The 15,460-nt window shown below is 50.3% G+C and overlaps 2 protein-coding genes across 3 annotated transcripts in view; both read left to right on the forward strand.

Annotated features, from left to right (window-relative positions):
* Positions 1 to 6,386, forward strand: part of LOC116073415 (serine protease 46) — a 20,490-nt gene extending 14,104 nt beyond the window's left edge. For both annotated transcript variants that reach the window (XM_031345314.1, XM_031345316.1), the window contains 4 exons: positions 306 to 483; positions 676 to 938; positions 2,010 to 2,173; positions 5,873 to 6,386. In XM_031345314.1, the coding sequence (XP_031201174.1) occupies positions 306 to 483; positions 676 to 938; positions 2,010 to 2,173; positions 5,873 to 6,127 (860 nt within the window). In that variant the 3' untranslated portion in view covers positions 6,128 to 6,386. The remainder of the gene's footprint in view (positions 1 to 305; positions 484 to 675; positions 939 to 2,009; positions 2,174 to 5,872) is intronic.
* Positions 6,387 to 8,082: 1,696 nt separating this feature from the next.
* Prss50 (serine protease 50) lies at positions 8,083 to 15,116 on the forward strand. The gene is made up of 6 exons (XM_031344103.1): positions 8,083 to 8,302; positions 8,381 to 8,632; positions 11,761 to 11,923; positions 12,710 to 12,993; positions 14,201 to 14,367; positions 14,778 to 15,116. The coding sequence occupies exons 1-6, from the start codon at positions 8,122 to 8,124 to the stop codon at positions 15,009 to 15,011; spliced, it is 1,281 nt and encodes a 426-aa protein (XP_031199963.1). The 5' UTR covers positions 8,083 to 8,121; the 3' UTR covers positions 15,012 to 15,116.
* The last annotated feature ends 344 nt before the right edge of the window (positions 15,117 to 15,460 follow it).

A 15,460-nucleotide genomic window follows, 5' to 3' on the forward strand; every position in this document is an offset into this window, starting at 1 on the left:
CCCCCCCCCCCGAGTCATCCATACAAACCATGGGCAAGAATGAGTCCTGGAGTGATTGCTCATAACCATAACAAGTGTCAGGCAGTTGTCTGGACTCCGCTGATTAAGGGAGTTTCTTTATAACTGGGGCCTCCAGCTGCTTCTGGGTCTGTGGTTCTGAGTTTTGAGGTGGTATCTTCAGTCCCTCCTGACTTATCCAAATGGCAGTGACTGCTTGGGACACAGCAGGAAGATGCATTGACAGTCTGCCATGGCCTGTGGGGCGAGGTCTACCCTTTGCATCCCTCTCTCCACTCTCTCCTCAGGACCCTGGTTCTGGTCCTGTGGTCAGACCAATGTAACCTGCAAGGTGGTAAACGGGAAGGTGGTGGAGGTAGGCAAGTGGCCATGGCAGGTAAGCATTCTTTTCCTGGGAGTGTACGTCTGCAGCGGTTCCCTCATCCACCACCACTGGATCCTCACTGCTGCACACTGCTTTCAAAGGTCAGCTCCCGGGCATCCTCATTTGGGGGCTTGGCTTTCAGGCCTTGGTGGGGGGCTAGGGAGTGGGGATGGGTCTTGGTGAATCTGGGCATTTGGGAGTAGAGGGCATTATTCGAGGTAGCCTATCACTCAGAACCTTATAGTCAGTCATGGCCTTATTACTAGTGACCTGCCTCTTCCCTGGGCCTCCAGATCCAAGAACCCGGCTAACTACACTGTGAAGGTGGGAGTCCAGACCCTCCCGGACAACAGCACCTCAGAACTCCTGGTCACTAGAATTGTGATTCATGAGAACTTCATCAATCACATGTCCCATGACATCGCCATCCTGAAGCTCAAGTATCCTGTCACCTGGTCCCCCCTCATCCAGCCAATCTGTCTCCCTTCTATCAATTTCAAGCCAAGCATTGGCACCATGTGCTGGGTCGTCGGATGGGGACTCGAAAATGCCAAAGGTGAGTACAGGAGAGCAGAGGTCTCAAGACATCTGTCTCTGCAGAACATGGTTATGGGGTCATTCGCTCATTTCTTCATTCACTTTGTCATCTGCAAGCATTTCCTGAGCCCAAAGATACACTCAGCATTCAAGGATAAGAGAGACAAGTGACCCATGAGGACCTCAGCTTCCAAAGTTAAAATATGTGTGTGTGTGTGTGTGTGTGTGTGTGTGTGTGTGTGTACCTGTGCTGACGTACATGTGCCACAGTGTGTACTTGAAAGTCAGAGGGCAACTTTTGAGGAGTTGATTCTCTCTTTTCACCCCAAGGGCCCTCGGATGAAGCTCAGTTCATCAGGCTTGGTGTACTTGCTCAGCCATCTCTCCAACCCCCAAAGCCCAGTTAGATCAGATCCTACACGAAGTCGTTAGCCTTCAGCAGAGTAGGAAATTAAATCTTTGGCTGCTCATAGGGGATCTGCATTGGCGGATATGATGAGGCATGGAGGTGGCCTCTCTAGTCAGTATGTACCCATAATTCTCAGAGATGCAGCCCTGTTGGTGTTATTTGGAGTCCTAGCAACCTTTCAGCCGGCATCAGGTGCCATATCTAGCCATCTAGGATCTTGCTGCCATTCGCAGGAGCAGTGAACCAATGCTTATTCTCACAGACCCAGAATTGTTGGGGAAATATCTCCTTGTTCTCACTTGATACTTGGCTTTCACCCCAAGCCCCTGGGAGACTTTTGCTTCACTCGTTTTGTTTTAGTTTAGTTTGTTGCCGTCGTTGGTTTGTTTATTTGTTTTTGAGGCAAAGTCTCTCTACATAGCCTTAGCTATTCTGGAACTCACTCTGTAGACCAAGCTGGCCTCAAACTCAGATATCCACCTGCCTCTGCCTTCTACATGCTGGGATTAAAGTTGTGTGCCATCCTTGGTTCTTAGTTTTCTCAATGAGTGGGAACAATTTTGAAAGTCAGGCAGCTTTTATGAATGATCATCTCAGGACATGTCCTCTCATGCACAAATGACTCTTGAGTTGGAAACAGGTTCCAAAGTTGAAGGCATGACTAGATCTTTCTCTCCATAGGAGCCCCAAAGACTCCCTATAGTGTCCAAGGCTTGGCCGTCAGGATTGTAAACAATGAAATTTGCAATCATCGATACCAGTTCCTCCTGCTGAAGAACCAGAAGAAGTTCATTGGGAATGACATGTTATGTACAAGCTCGGAATGGGGCCTGGACACTTGTCAGGTGTGGACTGTGTAGATAGGGTGAGGGCAGGCAGCATGGGGAGGGGTCATACTGAGGCAACATCTCTCTACCTAGCCCTGGCTGTCCTGCAATTTACTGTGTAGATGAAGCTAGTTGCAAACTCACAGAGATCCACTTGCCTCTGCCTTTCAAGTGCTGGGGTTAAATGTGTACAACATTCTCAGTTCTTGGCTTAAATTTCCTTTGCATGTGGCCATCAGAGACCCAGTACAAAAGTCTGAATTTCCATTTTCCAGTATTGGGGAGGGGTGGTCATGGGGGGAAGACGTTGTATTAGCTAGTTATCTATGACTGTGCTTCAACACCATGACCAGGGCAACTTAGAGAAGAAGGTGTTTATTTGAGGTTTATGGCTCTAGAAAGATGATAGCCCATCACCATCACAACAGGGAAAATGGCAGTAGTCAGACAGCCTGCCTCTGGAGCAGCTACTGAGCATTCACATCTGGAATCAGGAAGCAGAAAACACTCTGGAGATGGCTGGAGGCCTTTGGAACCTCAGTGCCTACCCCTTGTAACACGCCCTCCCACAAGCCCTCACCTCCAATCCTCCCGAAGGAAGGATTCAAACACTAACTTATGGGGGCCATTCTCATTCAAACCATTACAGGGGTGATTTTTTTTTTTTTTTTTTGCCCTTGCCCATAGAAAGTTCCTTGTTTATTTTTTATTTTTTTATTTTTTTATTTATTTTTTGTTATTTAGAGAGGATCTCACTACATAGACCTGGTAGGCCTGGAACTCACCATTTAGACCAGGCGGACTTGCCTTGAACTCACAGATCTACCTGCCTCTGCATGCTGAAGTGGTAGGATTAAAGTCTTGCACTACCACGCCCAGTTCTGTAGCCATTTTAATACCCCTGAATATTAGCCACACGCCTGCAGATCTGGGCCAGGCCCTGGCTAACACTTCTGCAGACAAAGTACTATTCTGTAAGTTCCAATCACTGCTGCTTCTAGTCCATAATGCTTTTGAGCTGTTATCTTTCACTTTCTTATTTAAAATACTTTATGTGTATAGGTGCTTTGCCTGCATATTTGTCTGTGCACTGTGTGCATGCCTGGTGTGTGTAAAGCCCAGAAGAGAGCATTAGATCCCCTGGACGTGGTTGTGGGCACTGGGAACTGAATCTGGGTCCTCTGCAAGAGCAACAAGTGCTCTTAACTTCTGAGCCATCTCCCCAGTCCCCAGACTCATGTTTTCTTGAGAAAATGGTTTAATTTTTCTCCTAAGTCCTGACTCTCCTGAATTAAAAGACAGAACTCCTTTAGAAGATAAGTTCTTTACAGGGAAACATACTTTGTTTACAAGTAAAAAGGTAAGTATCTCTTAGACTGAAGGTTCATATGCTCGAAAGCATGTAAGTTAAAAAGTAGTTTAACATTAACTGTCAAGTAGTCTTGACAGAATGTCTGAGAAAAGAAACAAATGCCTATGGGTCACTGACGCACCAAAGGATTATGGGAAGTTTACCCCCAAGTCTAAGTGGAGTGGCAATGTAGGTTCTGTCTTTAACTTAGTGGCTAATATACCCTAAGATAATGTAACCTAGAGTCCCCTAAGTTCTAGGAAGGCAGCTAGTTGGGTTATAATTTATTTACATCCAACAAACACTGCTGGGCTCTCGGGTAGAGTCAGGTCCAGAGAGGCCTGGCCTTAGGGAACAAGCAATTGTCGGTAGGATAAACCATGTAGCCTTTTTTTTTCCTCCAGTGAGGCCAGGGTCCACTTTAAGATGTTGAGAGTTGTCAGCAGTTGTGTTGTCAAATGGATTTAATCTCAGTCGGAGGCTTCTGCCCTTCTTTGAGCACTCAGTTCTCAGATAAAAGATGCACAAGCATCTAAGTCTTGTCAACACTGAAGCTGAGCAGATCTCTCTACCCTCCACGCTATTAGAATCTACTTTCCTAACTGTAACCCTGAGTCATTCCTGCTCCATCTTGGCTGCTCTTAACTTCAGCTGGCCAGCCTTCATGGCCGTGATCTTAAGATTCTTACCCTATGGCATCTTCTCTCTCCACCTTCCTCTCCTTCTTTGTAGTCTCCTCAGACTCCAAGCCCGGAAACCCCCAACCCCACTTATGTCTCTTCTGCCCAACTATTAGCTGTCAGTACCTTTATTTAACCAATAGTTTTACTCTTGGGAGCAAGGTCACACTGTACAGTTGGATTCTCTCATTCCTGGAAGCAGCCAGCCCTAGGGGGTCAGTATTTAATTTATCACCACAAGGCATATCAAATGATCAAACCTCAACACACTAGTTCTTGCAGAGGACCTCAGTTTGATTCCCAACTCCCACTGGTGGCTGATAACCATCCATAACTCTAGTTCTAGGGGATATGGCACCCTCTTATGACCTCTGGGGACACCAGGCACACATGTACTGCACAGGCATGTGCAGTGAAACACTTATGCACATAAAAGAAACTTATGCACATAAAAGAAAATAAATTAATATTTTCTTAAAAGGTGTTTAGAGAAAGTCATTCCCTTTGTTAAGTTTCATGTTAATCATGAGAACTGCACATGGAAAATAATTTGTTCATGTTTTTGGAACATTTGAAGTAACACAAATTGCCTCATCTTTGAAGATTGGGTTGAAGTGCCACAGAGACATCGACAGGTTTTCTAGTGATGGATTGTTCCTAGACACCATTTTAAGTTGTTTTATACATAGTTATTGGGTTAATCAGATTTCCTGTCAGTCTTCAACACTAACTTTTTTTGGTTTTGTTTTTGTTTTTCGAGACAGGGTTTCTCCATGTAGCCCTGGTTGTCCTGGAACTCATTCTGTAGATCAGGCTGGCCTCGAACTCAGAAATCTGCCAGCCTCTGGCTCCCAAATGCTACGGAATTCAAGGCGTGCGCCACCACTGCCTGGCATAAACAGTCTTAAGGTTCTGGGAGAGAACATTTTTCTGCGGGTACAGGTTCTCTTCTCTGTTTTCATTCACACCACAGGGTAATTGTATCCCCCCCCCCCGCCCCAGTTTCATTCCACAAGTTAACCATTCCTTTGCTCTCAAATACTTGAGTTACTCTTACTAATTCTTTTCCTAGTATTTTGAGCCTAACATTCAGTGACACACACACATACACATATATCCCCATCCATCCATCCATCCATACATACATATTAGCTCTTTCCTGGTTCATAAAAATTTCAAATGATACAAAAGGGTTCCCCCATCCCCATTTTCTTATGCTACAGATAGAACTCAGGATCCCATGCATCCTAGGTGAATGCTCTGTCACTGGGCAACAAGAAGTCCATAAAAAGAATCTTCTTTAAATAGTAAGGAACCTACTGTTACCTTTTGATGTATGACACTGTTAGGTTATTCTTCTGGATATGCCTGCCTGTGCACACAAGCAGAGGAGCTGGTCAAAGCTTCTAAGATCTCCCTCTCTAAGCAAAACTATGGGAAGATCAACAATTGTACTTTAGAGACCCACCAGGGCTTCAGGATGGCTCAGTGGTCAGTGAACTAGCAGACCGACGAAGAGGCCAGTGCAGTCCCAAGCCAGGACCTTAGTACTGAATTTCCATGTCACACAACAGGTTCATTCTTGGGTCTCATCCTTGAGGACAACAAAGACCTAATCTAGCAAATATTGCTGCTACTTGACACCTCCTGTCCCCCCTCCCCCGCGCCCTCCCCTCCCCACTGCAGGACACTTCCGGGAGCTCCCTGGTTTGCCAGATGAACAAGACCTGGATCCAGATGGGCGTGGTGAGCTGGAACTTTGGCTGTGGCCGTCGCCAATTCCCAAGCATCTACACCAGCACCTCCTACTTCACCCACTGGATCAAGAGACAGATCGGCGACTTGAAGTTTGCCAGCATGGCTGTTCCCTCCTTCCTGAGCCCGCTCATCCTCACTGGCTACATTCTGCTGGTATCCTTGGGCTCCCTGTGGCTCTTGTGAGCTGTGTTTCTGTGACAGCCACTCCCAGAGACTACTTCTCCCTCCTCTCTGCTCTGCCCTCAGAAGATGTGGATACCGGAGGCTGGACAGGACTTCAGGACAGAGGGACTTTGGGGAAGGGCCCTCGGCCCACTGTGGGTTTTGTTCCCCAGTTGTTCAATGAAGATGCTCTTGAACCTTTTGAGCCATCTGAAAGTTACCATGTTCTTGACTTTGACCCTTTGGGACACGTCCCTCATAAAATTTGGCTGTTTCTCAAGCTGAGGCTCTCTGAGACTCTTACTCCATGTCTGAGACTCTTACTCCATGCCTGAGACTCTTACTCCATGTCTGAGACTCTTACTCCATGTCTCTCATAGGTGTGTTGGGTGATCCTGGAGGTTCTTCCCTTGTTTCCCTTAGAATTTCCTATTTTTTTTAAGAAATTACATTTATGTGAGTGCAGGGGCACATGGATGTGGATGCTCATGGAAGCAAGAGTGCCAGATTTCCCCTAGAGCTGCAGTTGCAAGCGGTTATGGGTACCAGCTGTGGCTCCTGGGACTCAGACTCAGGTCTTCTGAAAGAGCAGCACACACTCTTTCTTTCCAGACAGGGTTTCTCTGTCGGCACACACTCTTAACCACTAGCCCGGCTCTCCAGCCTGTAGCTTTCACTCTTGTTGACTGGGGCTTGAAGTCCCTGCTCTGTGAATCTAGCATTTCAGTAGCTCCCATATTCCCGGGCCTCCTCCCTGTGTCTTTCCTCAGGCCCTCCTGTAAGAACTAACTTCTTTCTAAGAGACTTCCCAAGGTCAGATGAGAGCCTTGGCTCTACCAGCTGTGTTCTGCTGCCTTCTTGTCTCTGCCAACCCCTAACTTTCCGCTGAGGGGTCTCCAGATCCCAGTCAGTTTCTCCTCTGTCCCTGGCAGGGTTGGGTGATGTAGGTGAAGAGACTGCATCGGGACTCCTGGTGTGTTTCAGTGACCTCTGTCAGTGAGACCTCTCAGGTCTGCTGGCCAAGAGCAACAGTTCCCCTTCCCCCATGGGGAGGCAGAAATGTGGTGGCAGTGTTTGCTTTTGTTCCCTGGGCTAGGAACACTAAATTGTCTGCTCAGGTGTTTCTCCCAAGAACCAAGGCCTTGATAAGAAGTGAGAATATCGCCAGGCGGTGGTGGCGCACGCCTTTAATCCCAGCACTTGGGAGGCAGAGGCAGGCGGATTTCTGAGTTCGAGGCCAGCCTGGTCTACAGAGTGAGTTCCAGGACAGCCAGGGCAACACAGAGAAACCCTGTCTTGAAAAACAAACAAAACAAAACAAAAAACAAAACAAAACAAAAAGGTGAGAATGTTACTTTGTCTATTAGGCTAAAAATTTCCAATATCCTTGCACTAAGGCTCCCAGGACTAATCTACATTACCTTTTAAATGTACTAACTCAAAAGCCCAAACAAAGTGACCTTCTGTTCTCACTGTTGACCAATGGATACCATCACTTCTCCCTTATGGCTCCCTAGCCTCAGTAAGTGGATCTAGATAGCACATTGCTTCAAATGTTGCAGCCTTTAAAAATCGTCATCAAAGCCAAGCCTGGCGACTCATACCTATCATCCCAGCACTTGGGAGGCCAAGGCAGAATTGCGGTGAGTTCGAGACCAGCCTGGGCTACATAGTGAACCCCTAATGAACACATTACTTTGCTTCATCAGTGCCCTGGGACAATGGCCTGCGCTGTTAGTATTCATTGAAGGTATGGATGCATTGAAGGCAGAGGCGGGTAAGGGTATTGACACGTCGGGGTTGGCCTTCCGCTCGCTGCTGCGGCTGCCAGTGGACATAGCACGGAAGCTTAGAAATTAGCTGAGGTGAGGCAAAGGGACCCAGAGAAATCCCCCACGAGTCTGAGGAAAAACTCAAGGCATACACTCCTTGCGCTCCTTTGGCGGGAGCGCCCCAGCGAATGGCATCCAGGGGGCGCCACGCAGGCTGGGCACCAGAGCGCCACGAGGTGCCCGATGGAGGGCGCCATTGTGGAGGAACCTAGCGTTGCAATGGAGTCCTGGTGCGGGGCAGGGGTCCGTGGGCAGGGTTCTCAGGGTCCCCGTGTGCCTGGGGCCTCCCACACCCGCGCCCGCGCCCGCGCCTTTCTCCTGCTCTTGCTGCTGCTGCTGCTGCTCCTGCCTCGGCGGCCTGCAGGTGAGCGCATCCGTCCCCAGCGCCCTCCCCGGCACGCCCACCCGTGGCCGCCTCTGACCCGCTCATGACCTTCCACAGGCTGCCTGGCCGCAGGAGAACCCCCGGGGACGCTGTCCACCGCAGCCCCGACAGGCCCTGGAGTCTCCTGTGCCTCCAGGGGCATCTGCCCCTCCGGCAGGCTTCGCCTTCCTCGGCAGGACCAGACTTCAGAGACCACGACGGCTCCACCGAACTCAGAGACCACGACCGCTCCACCGAAAACGGTGGGGGTTGTGGGCGCGGCGGTCACGACTGGGTCCGTTCCTAACAGGAAACCCAGCAACCTCTCCTGTGAGTACTGAGCTGCAGAGGTCAGGGAGTTTTTGATCTCTGAGGTCAAAGGGTCGTGGTATCAAGGACCCAAAGGGAGAGTAGACAGAAGGGACCGTCTCTGTGCAGGCGTTCATTGAGCATGGGCCTTCCTTCAGCGTCCTTTGCTTACAGGTCTTCCATCCTGGTGAGGTAAACAGGGGGCAGGCTGAGGAAAGCCGAAGCTAGTGCTCGGAGTGGAGTGCTGAGTTTTGGGAGTGGTGTCCTGGTACCCAGAGCTGGCTGCTGGCCAGATGCCTCTCTGGCAGCTGCAGGCCCTCCTTTGACCCGGCTTGCCCCTTCTCAGGTTCCCATCCCGGAACCCACAGCAGAACTCCAAGAGGCCTGTGTGAGACTTCTTGTGGGGTCTTCAGAGCACAGCCGGTGTTTTAATTTCCTTGCTGTTGGTGTGGTAAAGGCACTTGGGGGTGGGGACTTTAGTTTCCTTCCATTTTTCAGGTCGTAATCCATCACTGAGGAGAGCTAGGGCAAGAACCTGAAACAGAAACTATGGAGGGAGGCTGCTTGCTCCGAGTCATGCTCGCTCATGGGACCGTGCTTAGCTTGTTTTCTTATATAGCCCAGGTCCACCTGCTAGGGATAGTGCCACTCCACAGAGAGCTGTGCCATCCAGCATCAGCTAATAATCAAGACAACCCTCACCCCCACGCCCAAAGAATTACCCATAGGCCAATCTCATTTAGACAATTTATCCATGCAGGCTTTTCTTTCAGGTGTGTCAAGTTGGCAATTAAACTTAACCAGTGCACCAGTATACACTCACGTAAACAATGGTGTGTGGTTAAGACCCACATAAGAGATAGTTATTCTCCCAGGATTCAATGCAGACACTTTAACTGCCTCCAAAAATCTAGCAGGGGACATCAAGGTACTGTGTGTGGTGTGTGCTGATAGTCCCTTAGCTGAGGAACTTTTTAAAATGCTGTGATGGGCTGGGGAGATAATCACTCAGCGGGTAAGAGAGCTCTTACCATGCAAACAGGAGGGCCTGAGTTAAAACTCCAGGGCCTATGAGTGGGTGTGATCCCATGGCCTATGAGTGGGTGTGGTCCCATGGCCTATAAGTGGGTGTGGTCCCATGGCCTATAAGTGGGTGTGGTCCCATGGCCTATAAGTGGGTGTGATCCCATGGCCTATAAGTGGGTGTGATCCCATGGCCTATGAGTGGGTGTGATCCCATGGCCTATGAGTGGGTGTGGTCCCATGGCCTATAAGTGGGTGTGGTCCCATGGCCTATGAGTGGGTGTGATCCCATGGCCTATAAGTGGGTGTGGTCCCATGGCCTATAAGTGGGTGTGGTCCCATGGCCTATGAGTGGGTGTGGTCCCATGGCCTATGAGTGGGTGTGGTCCCATGGCCTATGAGTGGGTGTGGTCCCATGGCCTATGAGTGGGTGTGGTCCCATGCTCCAGTAACTCCAGCACTTTGTGAGGAGGGGTAGGAGAATGGAGAATAGAGGCAGGAGATTTCTGGGACGCCAGGACCCTGCTGAGGAAGCTGCCAATCTAGCTTCTGGTTCAGTGGGAGACGCTGTTTCAAGAGACTGGTGGCGGGCTGGAGACGTGGCTCAGCAGTTAAGAGCACTGACTGCTCTTCCGGAGGTCCTGAGTTCAAATCCCAGCAACCACATGGTGGCTCACAACCATCCGTAACGAGATCTGATGCCCTCTTCTTGTGTGTCAGAAGACAGCTGCAATGTACTTATATATAATAAATAAATAAATCTTTAGAAAAAAGAGAGAGAGAGAGGGAGAGAGACTACACAGAGAAACCCTGTCTCAAAAAACAAACAAACAAACAAAAAACAAAAACAAAAAAAGAGAGAGACAGAGAGAGAGACTAACAGGGCAATGAGGACACTGCTAATCCTCCTCTGGCCTCCCTGTGCACACAGAAGTATGTGTCCGCCCACCCACACATGAATAACACCAGGCCCTGAATCCCATCCCAGCACTTCAAATGAACACATACATACATAAAAAATATGTAAACATGCTAGCCATGGCCCATTTACTTGGTTTCACAATCCACTGATTTGTTTAGAACATAATTAAGTGGAAATAGCTGGACAGCTAGATATGGTTATCTTCAATTTATTTTATTCTTATGCATATAGTGCCTTGCCTGCATGCATGTATCCGTGCTACCTATGGGCCTGGTACCTCTAGAAGCCAGAGAGGACACTGTATTCCCCCAAACTGGAGCTATGGATGGTTGCGAGAGAGCGACCACATGCATGCTGGGAACCCAACTCCTATGCTTATGCTTGGGGAAAGTAGCTAGTGCTTTTTTTTCTCTGTTTTTCCCTGGCTGTCCTGGAACTCACTCTGCAGACCAAGCTGGCTTTAAACTCAGACATCCACCTGCCTCTGTCTCCTAAGTGCTGGGATTAAAGGTGGTCTCTGATACCCCAACCCAGTGCACCCAGTGCTCTTAATAACTGAACCATCTCTCTAACCCCCTTTCTTGAGTTTTCACAACTTTTTTCATAGTGCCCTTAGCAGCTGGCACTCCCCTCTGCAGGAGAGTACATCATGACCTAGCATTCTCACCAGCATTTGATATCACAAATACTAAGCTTTTGACAGGCAGATGTGTGATACAGTTTAAAGCTGGATATCCCGAGTCCCAAGGAGACCAGGCAAGCTTCCATGGCTCTTGCTCCATTTCCTCTTTGGGGTGTGCCTGCTCCCTCATACAGCCTGTTTTACTGTTGGGTCATCTATCTTTATCTCCGTGAACCACAGAGAAGGGGTCAAATAGGAGGAACAGTCTGCAGTCAGATAGGAATGCAGGTGCATTTGGGAAGGGTCTGGCTTGTTATTAGAGTGCTTTGGGAACCAGGCTGTAGGAACAAGGAGCATCCGAATAATGCTCAGGCTTTTCTGAAGCTGGGGCTGTCCATAGGTGGATGCTGTCATTCCATAGCAACACATAGGAAAGGTTGGGTACTACAGGTGAGTGGCTGGAGAGACTGGAGAGGCTGGAGAGGGTGGAGAAGCTGGAGAGGACAGAGAAGCTGGGGGAAGGGGGAAATGCGGACAGAGCCCCAAGTTCATCCCACATCAGACTCTTTTCTTCCTCTTTAGTCTGTGGCTCCTCCCACGAACCAGACCCTACTCTCAGGGACCCAGAAGCCATGGTGCGGCGGTGGCCATGGATGATCAGTGTGCAGGCTAACGGCTCACACGTCTGTGCTGGCATCCTCATCGCTTCCCAGTGGGTGCTGACCGTGGCCCATTGCCTGAGCCAGTGAGTTGGGGCCCAGGCGGGTGGGTGGAAAGGCATTTGGAATGCCAGAGTCACAGTCATTCTCCCAGGTGACCCGTCAAGTAGCAATCGTGTCCTGTGTGGAGCCCACAGAGCCAGGCCTTGCCTCACCCGCACCCCGAGCAAGGGAGGGTTGGGTCTCAGATTCCTTCCCGGGGCTCGGGGTGGGGGGTTGGGGGGAGGGGGCTCGGGCGGCTCGGCTTTTGGCATGTACCTACCCTTTACCCTTCTGCCTCCCCTTCAGTCCTGTGCTGTCGTTCTGTAGGTGAGGATCAGAGGTTCAGAAGGCCCTAGGTCTTTCGTTCCAATTGCCTCTCTTCTGAGAGAGGCCCTGACTTAGAACCTCTCGGGTGGGCTAGAGACAAAGAGGTGGGTGATCGACCAGTGAAAGCATGTTCCCATGGGAAGGTGGCTTGAGATTCAGGTCAGAGTCATTACATAGGGACTCCGTTCCAGCCTGAGGGGAAACATAGGCAAAAACTCAGATTCTGATTTGAAGAAAGAGACCGTATCCCAAGACACTTCTACATGTACATCCCTGAGCAGGCCATGGCATGTCTCTGAATTGCCATTTTCCTCTTCCACACAACAAAGAGGACCACACCGTGTGTGCAGGACTCTATCATAAGGAATAGGCTCAGGGGGGCTTGAAGCAGGAGGTGGCCTGCCTGGATTTGCTTAAAGGGCCACAGTGGTACGGAGGGGCGTATTGGGGGCTGAGGCAGGAACTTGGAGTTGATGGAATCCATCCCCATCCCATTCCCATAGGAAACATGTTAACTATACAGTGAGGGCGGGGAGCCCATGGATTAATCAGACGACAGGAACCAGCTCAGATGTGCCGGTACATCGGATCATCATAAACAGTGGCTACCAACCTAGGCGGTACTGGTCTTGGGTTGGCCGGGTCCATGACATTGGCCTCCTCAAGCTCAAGTGGGGACTCAAGTACAGCAAATATGTGTGGCCTATCTGCCTGCCTGGCCTGGATTATATAGTGGATGACAGTTCTCTCTGCACTGTGATAGGCTGGGGATATCCCAGGGCTAATGGTGAGTCAGAGCCCCCACCTCCCATCCCTAGGGTGCAGGGAGGCGAAAGAGGACTTGGGTGTGGCTGGGGTGCCCCATGGATGAACATTTCTGGAGTGCCTTTTTTAAGGAGCTGACTGATCCAGGAACTCTCTTGGCTTCTCATCTCTCAAGTCTCCTGCCCCTTGGGGGTCTTGTCAGTGACCATACTATGGTCAGTTAGGCCTCTGGGAACCATGGAAGTCTCAGGATCGTGACAGCTGATGTAAACAGAACTTTTCTTTTCTTTTTTTTTTTTTTAAGTTTTTTTTAATTCATTATTATATCTAAGTGTCTGTCTTCAGACACACCAGAAGAGGGCGTCAGATCTCATTACAGATGGTTGTGAGCCACAACGTGGTTGCTGGGATTTGAACTCAGGACCTTTGGAAGAGCAGTCGGTGTTCTTAACCGCTGAGCCATCTCTCCAGCCCTAAACAGAACTTTCTTGAGAGCAGGAAGGTCTCAGAACAAAAGTTTGTCATCCACACACAGCTGTAGGGCGTCGCCAGGTAGAGAGTACAAGAGAATGGGTTCTCAGGTCTTCAAGATGCTTCCCAGAATAGATGCAGTTTGTGTCTGAAAAACTCAGAGTTTCCCAAGGTCCACTCCCATCCTGCTTTTCTTCCAGTGCTACCCACCCCCACCCCCATCCTCACCCCGTGTCATTCCATTGTAGAAGCAAGGCTCTCAAGACAGGTCCGTTCTCTCATGCCCAGCCAAGGATTCTGGGAATATCCACTCCCTTTATGGAGTCAATGCACAAGAGATACGCCCTTCTCTGTATCCTTAGGGATCCAATTTACCCCCTAAACAGCCATTCTGTGGCCCATCTGGGAGTGATCAGAAGTTTCCTAACCCCCAGGAGCTCAGGCGCATTTTGGGTTGGGATGGAAGACAGTGGTGATGTGGGGGTGAGGTAGGGGGTTGGGGTAGGGTTGTGGGGTGGGTCTGGGGAAGCTTAGTGAGAAAGAGGCCCCAGGGCTTTGACCCTGAGAGGCCTGGCAGGCACTTGGGAGAGGACTAGCAGAGCCAAGAGCCTGGTAGGTGTGGATTATGTTCCAGCACCTCCTTGGGACCTACTGGCCAGAGGGGAAGAGAGTCCAGATATGGAGACCCCCTCTGTGGCCACTATGCCAATGAGACAGGTTAGCCAGTGGCTAAACCTGACTAGGGACCTGTCCCACAGACGTCTGGCCCCAGTTCCAGTACCTCCAGGAGAAGGAAGTGTCCATTCTGAACAACAAGGAATGTGATCATTTCTACCACAAGTTCTCCAGGATCTCCTCTCTGGTTCGGATCATCAACCCTCAGATGATCTGTGCCTCGGACAACAACAGGGAGGAGTTCTGCTACGTGAGGACTGCTGTCTCTTGCCCACTTATGTGGAGGGGTGGAGGGATGCAGGAGGCGGAGCTGAGGGCTGTGGAGAGGGGAGGGACAGAGGGAGGATGAGAAACATAAGCAAGGGTAGGGGTGGGAGAGGATGGAGGGGAGGGGAGGACGGGATGTAGGGACCAGAAAAGGGATGGGCTGGATAAGATGGGAAGGAGCCTGGGAGAGAGGTGGGGGTGGAGCTACGATTGATGATGGAGTGTCTTATGGAGAGGAACTGTCAGCTTTGTTCATACTGGGGGGTTGGGGGGGGAGTAGGTATGGAAAGAGCCTGGTTGGGAACATCCTGGGTGGGGTCCCTGAGTTGGGTTATGCCCCCTTCAGACATGGCTTCACCTCCCTGACCTTTTTAACTTCCTCCCTCCTTGCAGGAGATAACTGGAGAGCCCTTGGTCTGCTCTTCAGATGACACATGGTACCTGGTGGGAATGATGAGCTGGGGCCCAGGCTGCAAGAAGAGCGAGGCCCCGCTCATCTTTCTGCAGGTCTCCTACTACCAGCCTTGGATCTGGAACCTCCTGAGTGGGGAGCCCCCAGCCCTTCCGGCCCCATCCAGGACCTTGCTTCTGGCTTTCCTTCTGGTCCTCATTCTGGGCACTCTGTGACACTGCCATGTCTCTCCTTCCTTCCCCTCCTCCTGAGTGCTGATGTGGGGGTGGCGCTCAGCCAGCGGGGACTAGCAGAGATTAAACACTTCTTCTTTCCATGTCTCCTCCTCTCTGAGCCTGCTCTAGTGAGAAGCAGGGATACGCAATGGGATGGGCACTTATACTGAAGAGCATGGGGTCGCTCCAGGTTTGTGGGGGCTCCTGCGGAAAGAGTGGGTATATGAAGGGGCAGAGGAAAGATTAGGATGGGCTACCCAGGCTGACGCTGGGGCTGACCCCTAGATGGAGAGTGACATGTCCCTTCTGTGAGACTTGAGTGGGAATTGGATTCTCCCTGGTCTCGACTGCCTTCTGGCCAGTAGCTGGAACTCTCCAGAATATTGTTCCCCAAGCTCCACAGAGTACTGTAACCAGTTAGTTAGTCCCGCTCCCAGCCTGGAGGTGCA

This window comes from Mastomys coucha, unplaced genomic scaffold, assembly GCF_008632895.1.
Source record: "Mastomys coucha isolate ucsf_1 unplaced genomic scaffold, UCSF_Mcou_1 pScaffold23, whole genome shotgun sequence".
Taxonomy (NCBI): domain Eukaryota; kingdom Metazoa; phylum Chordata; class Mammalia; order Rodentia; family Muridae; genus Mastomys; species Mastomys coucha.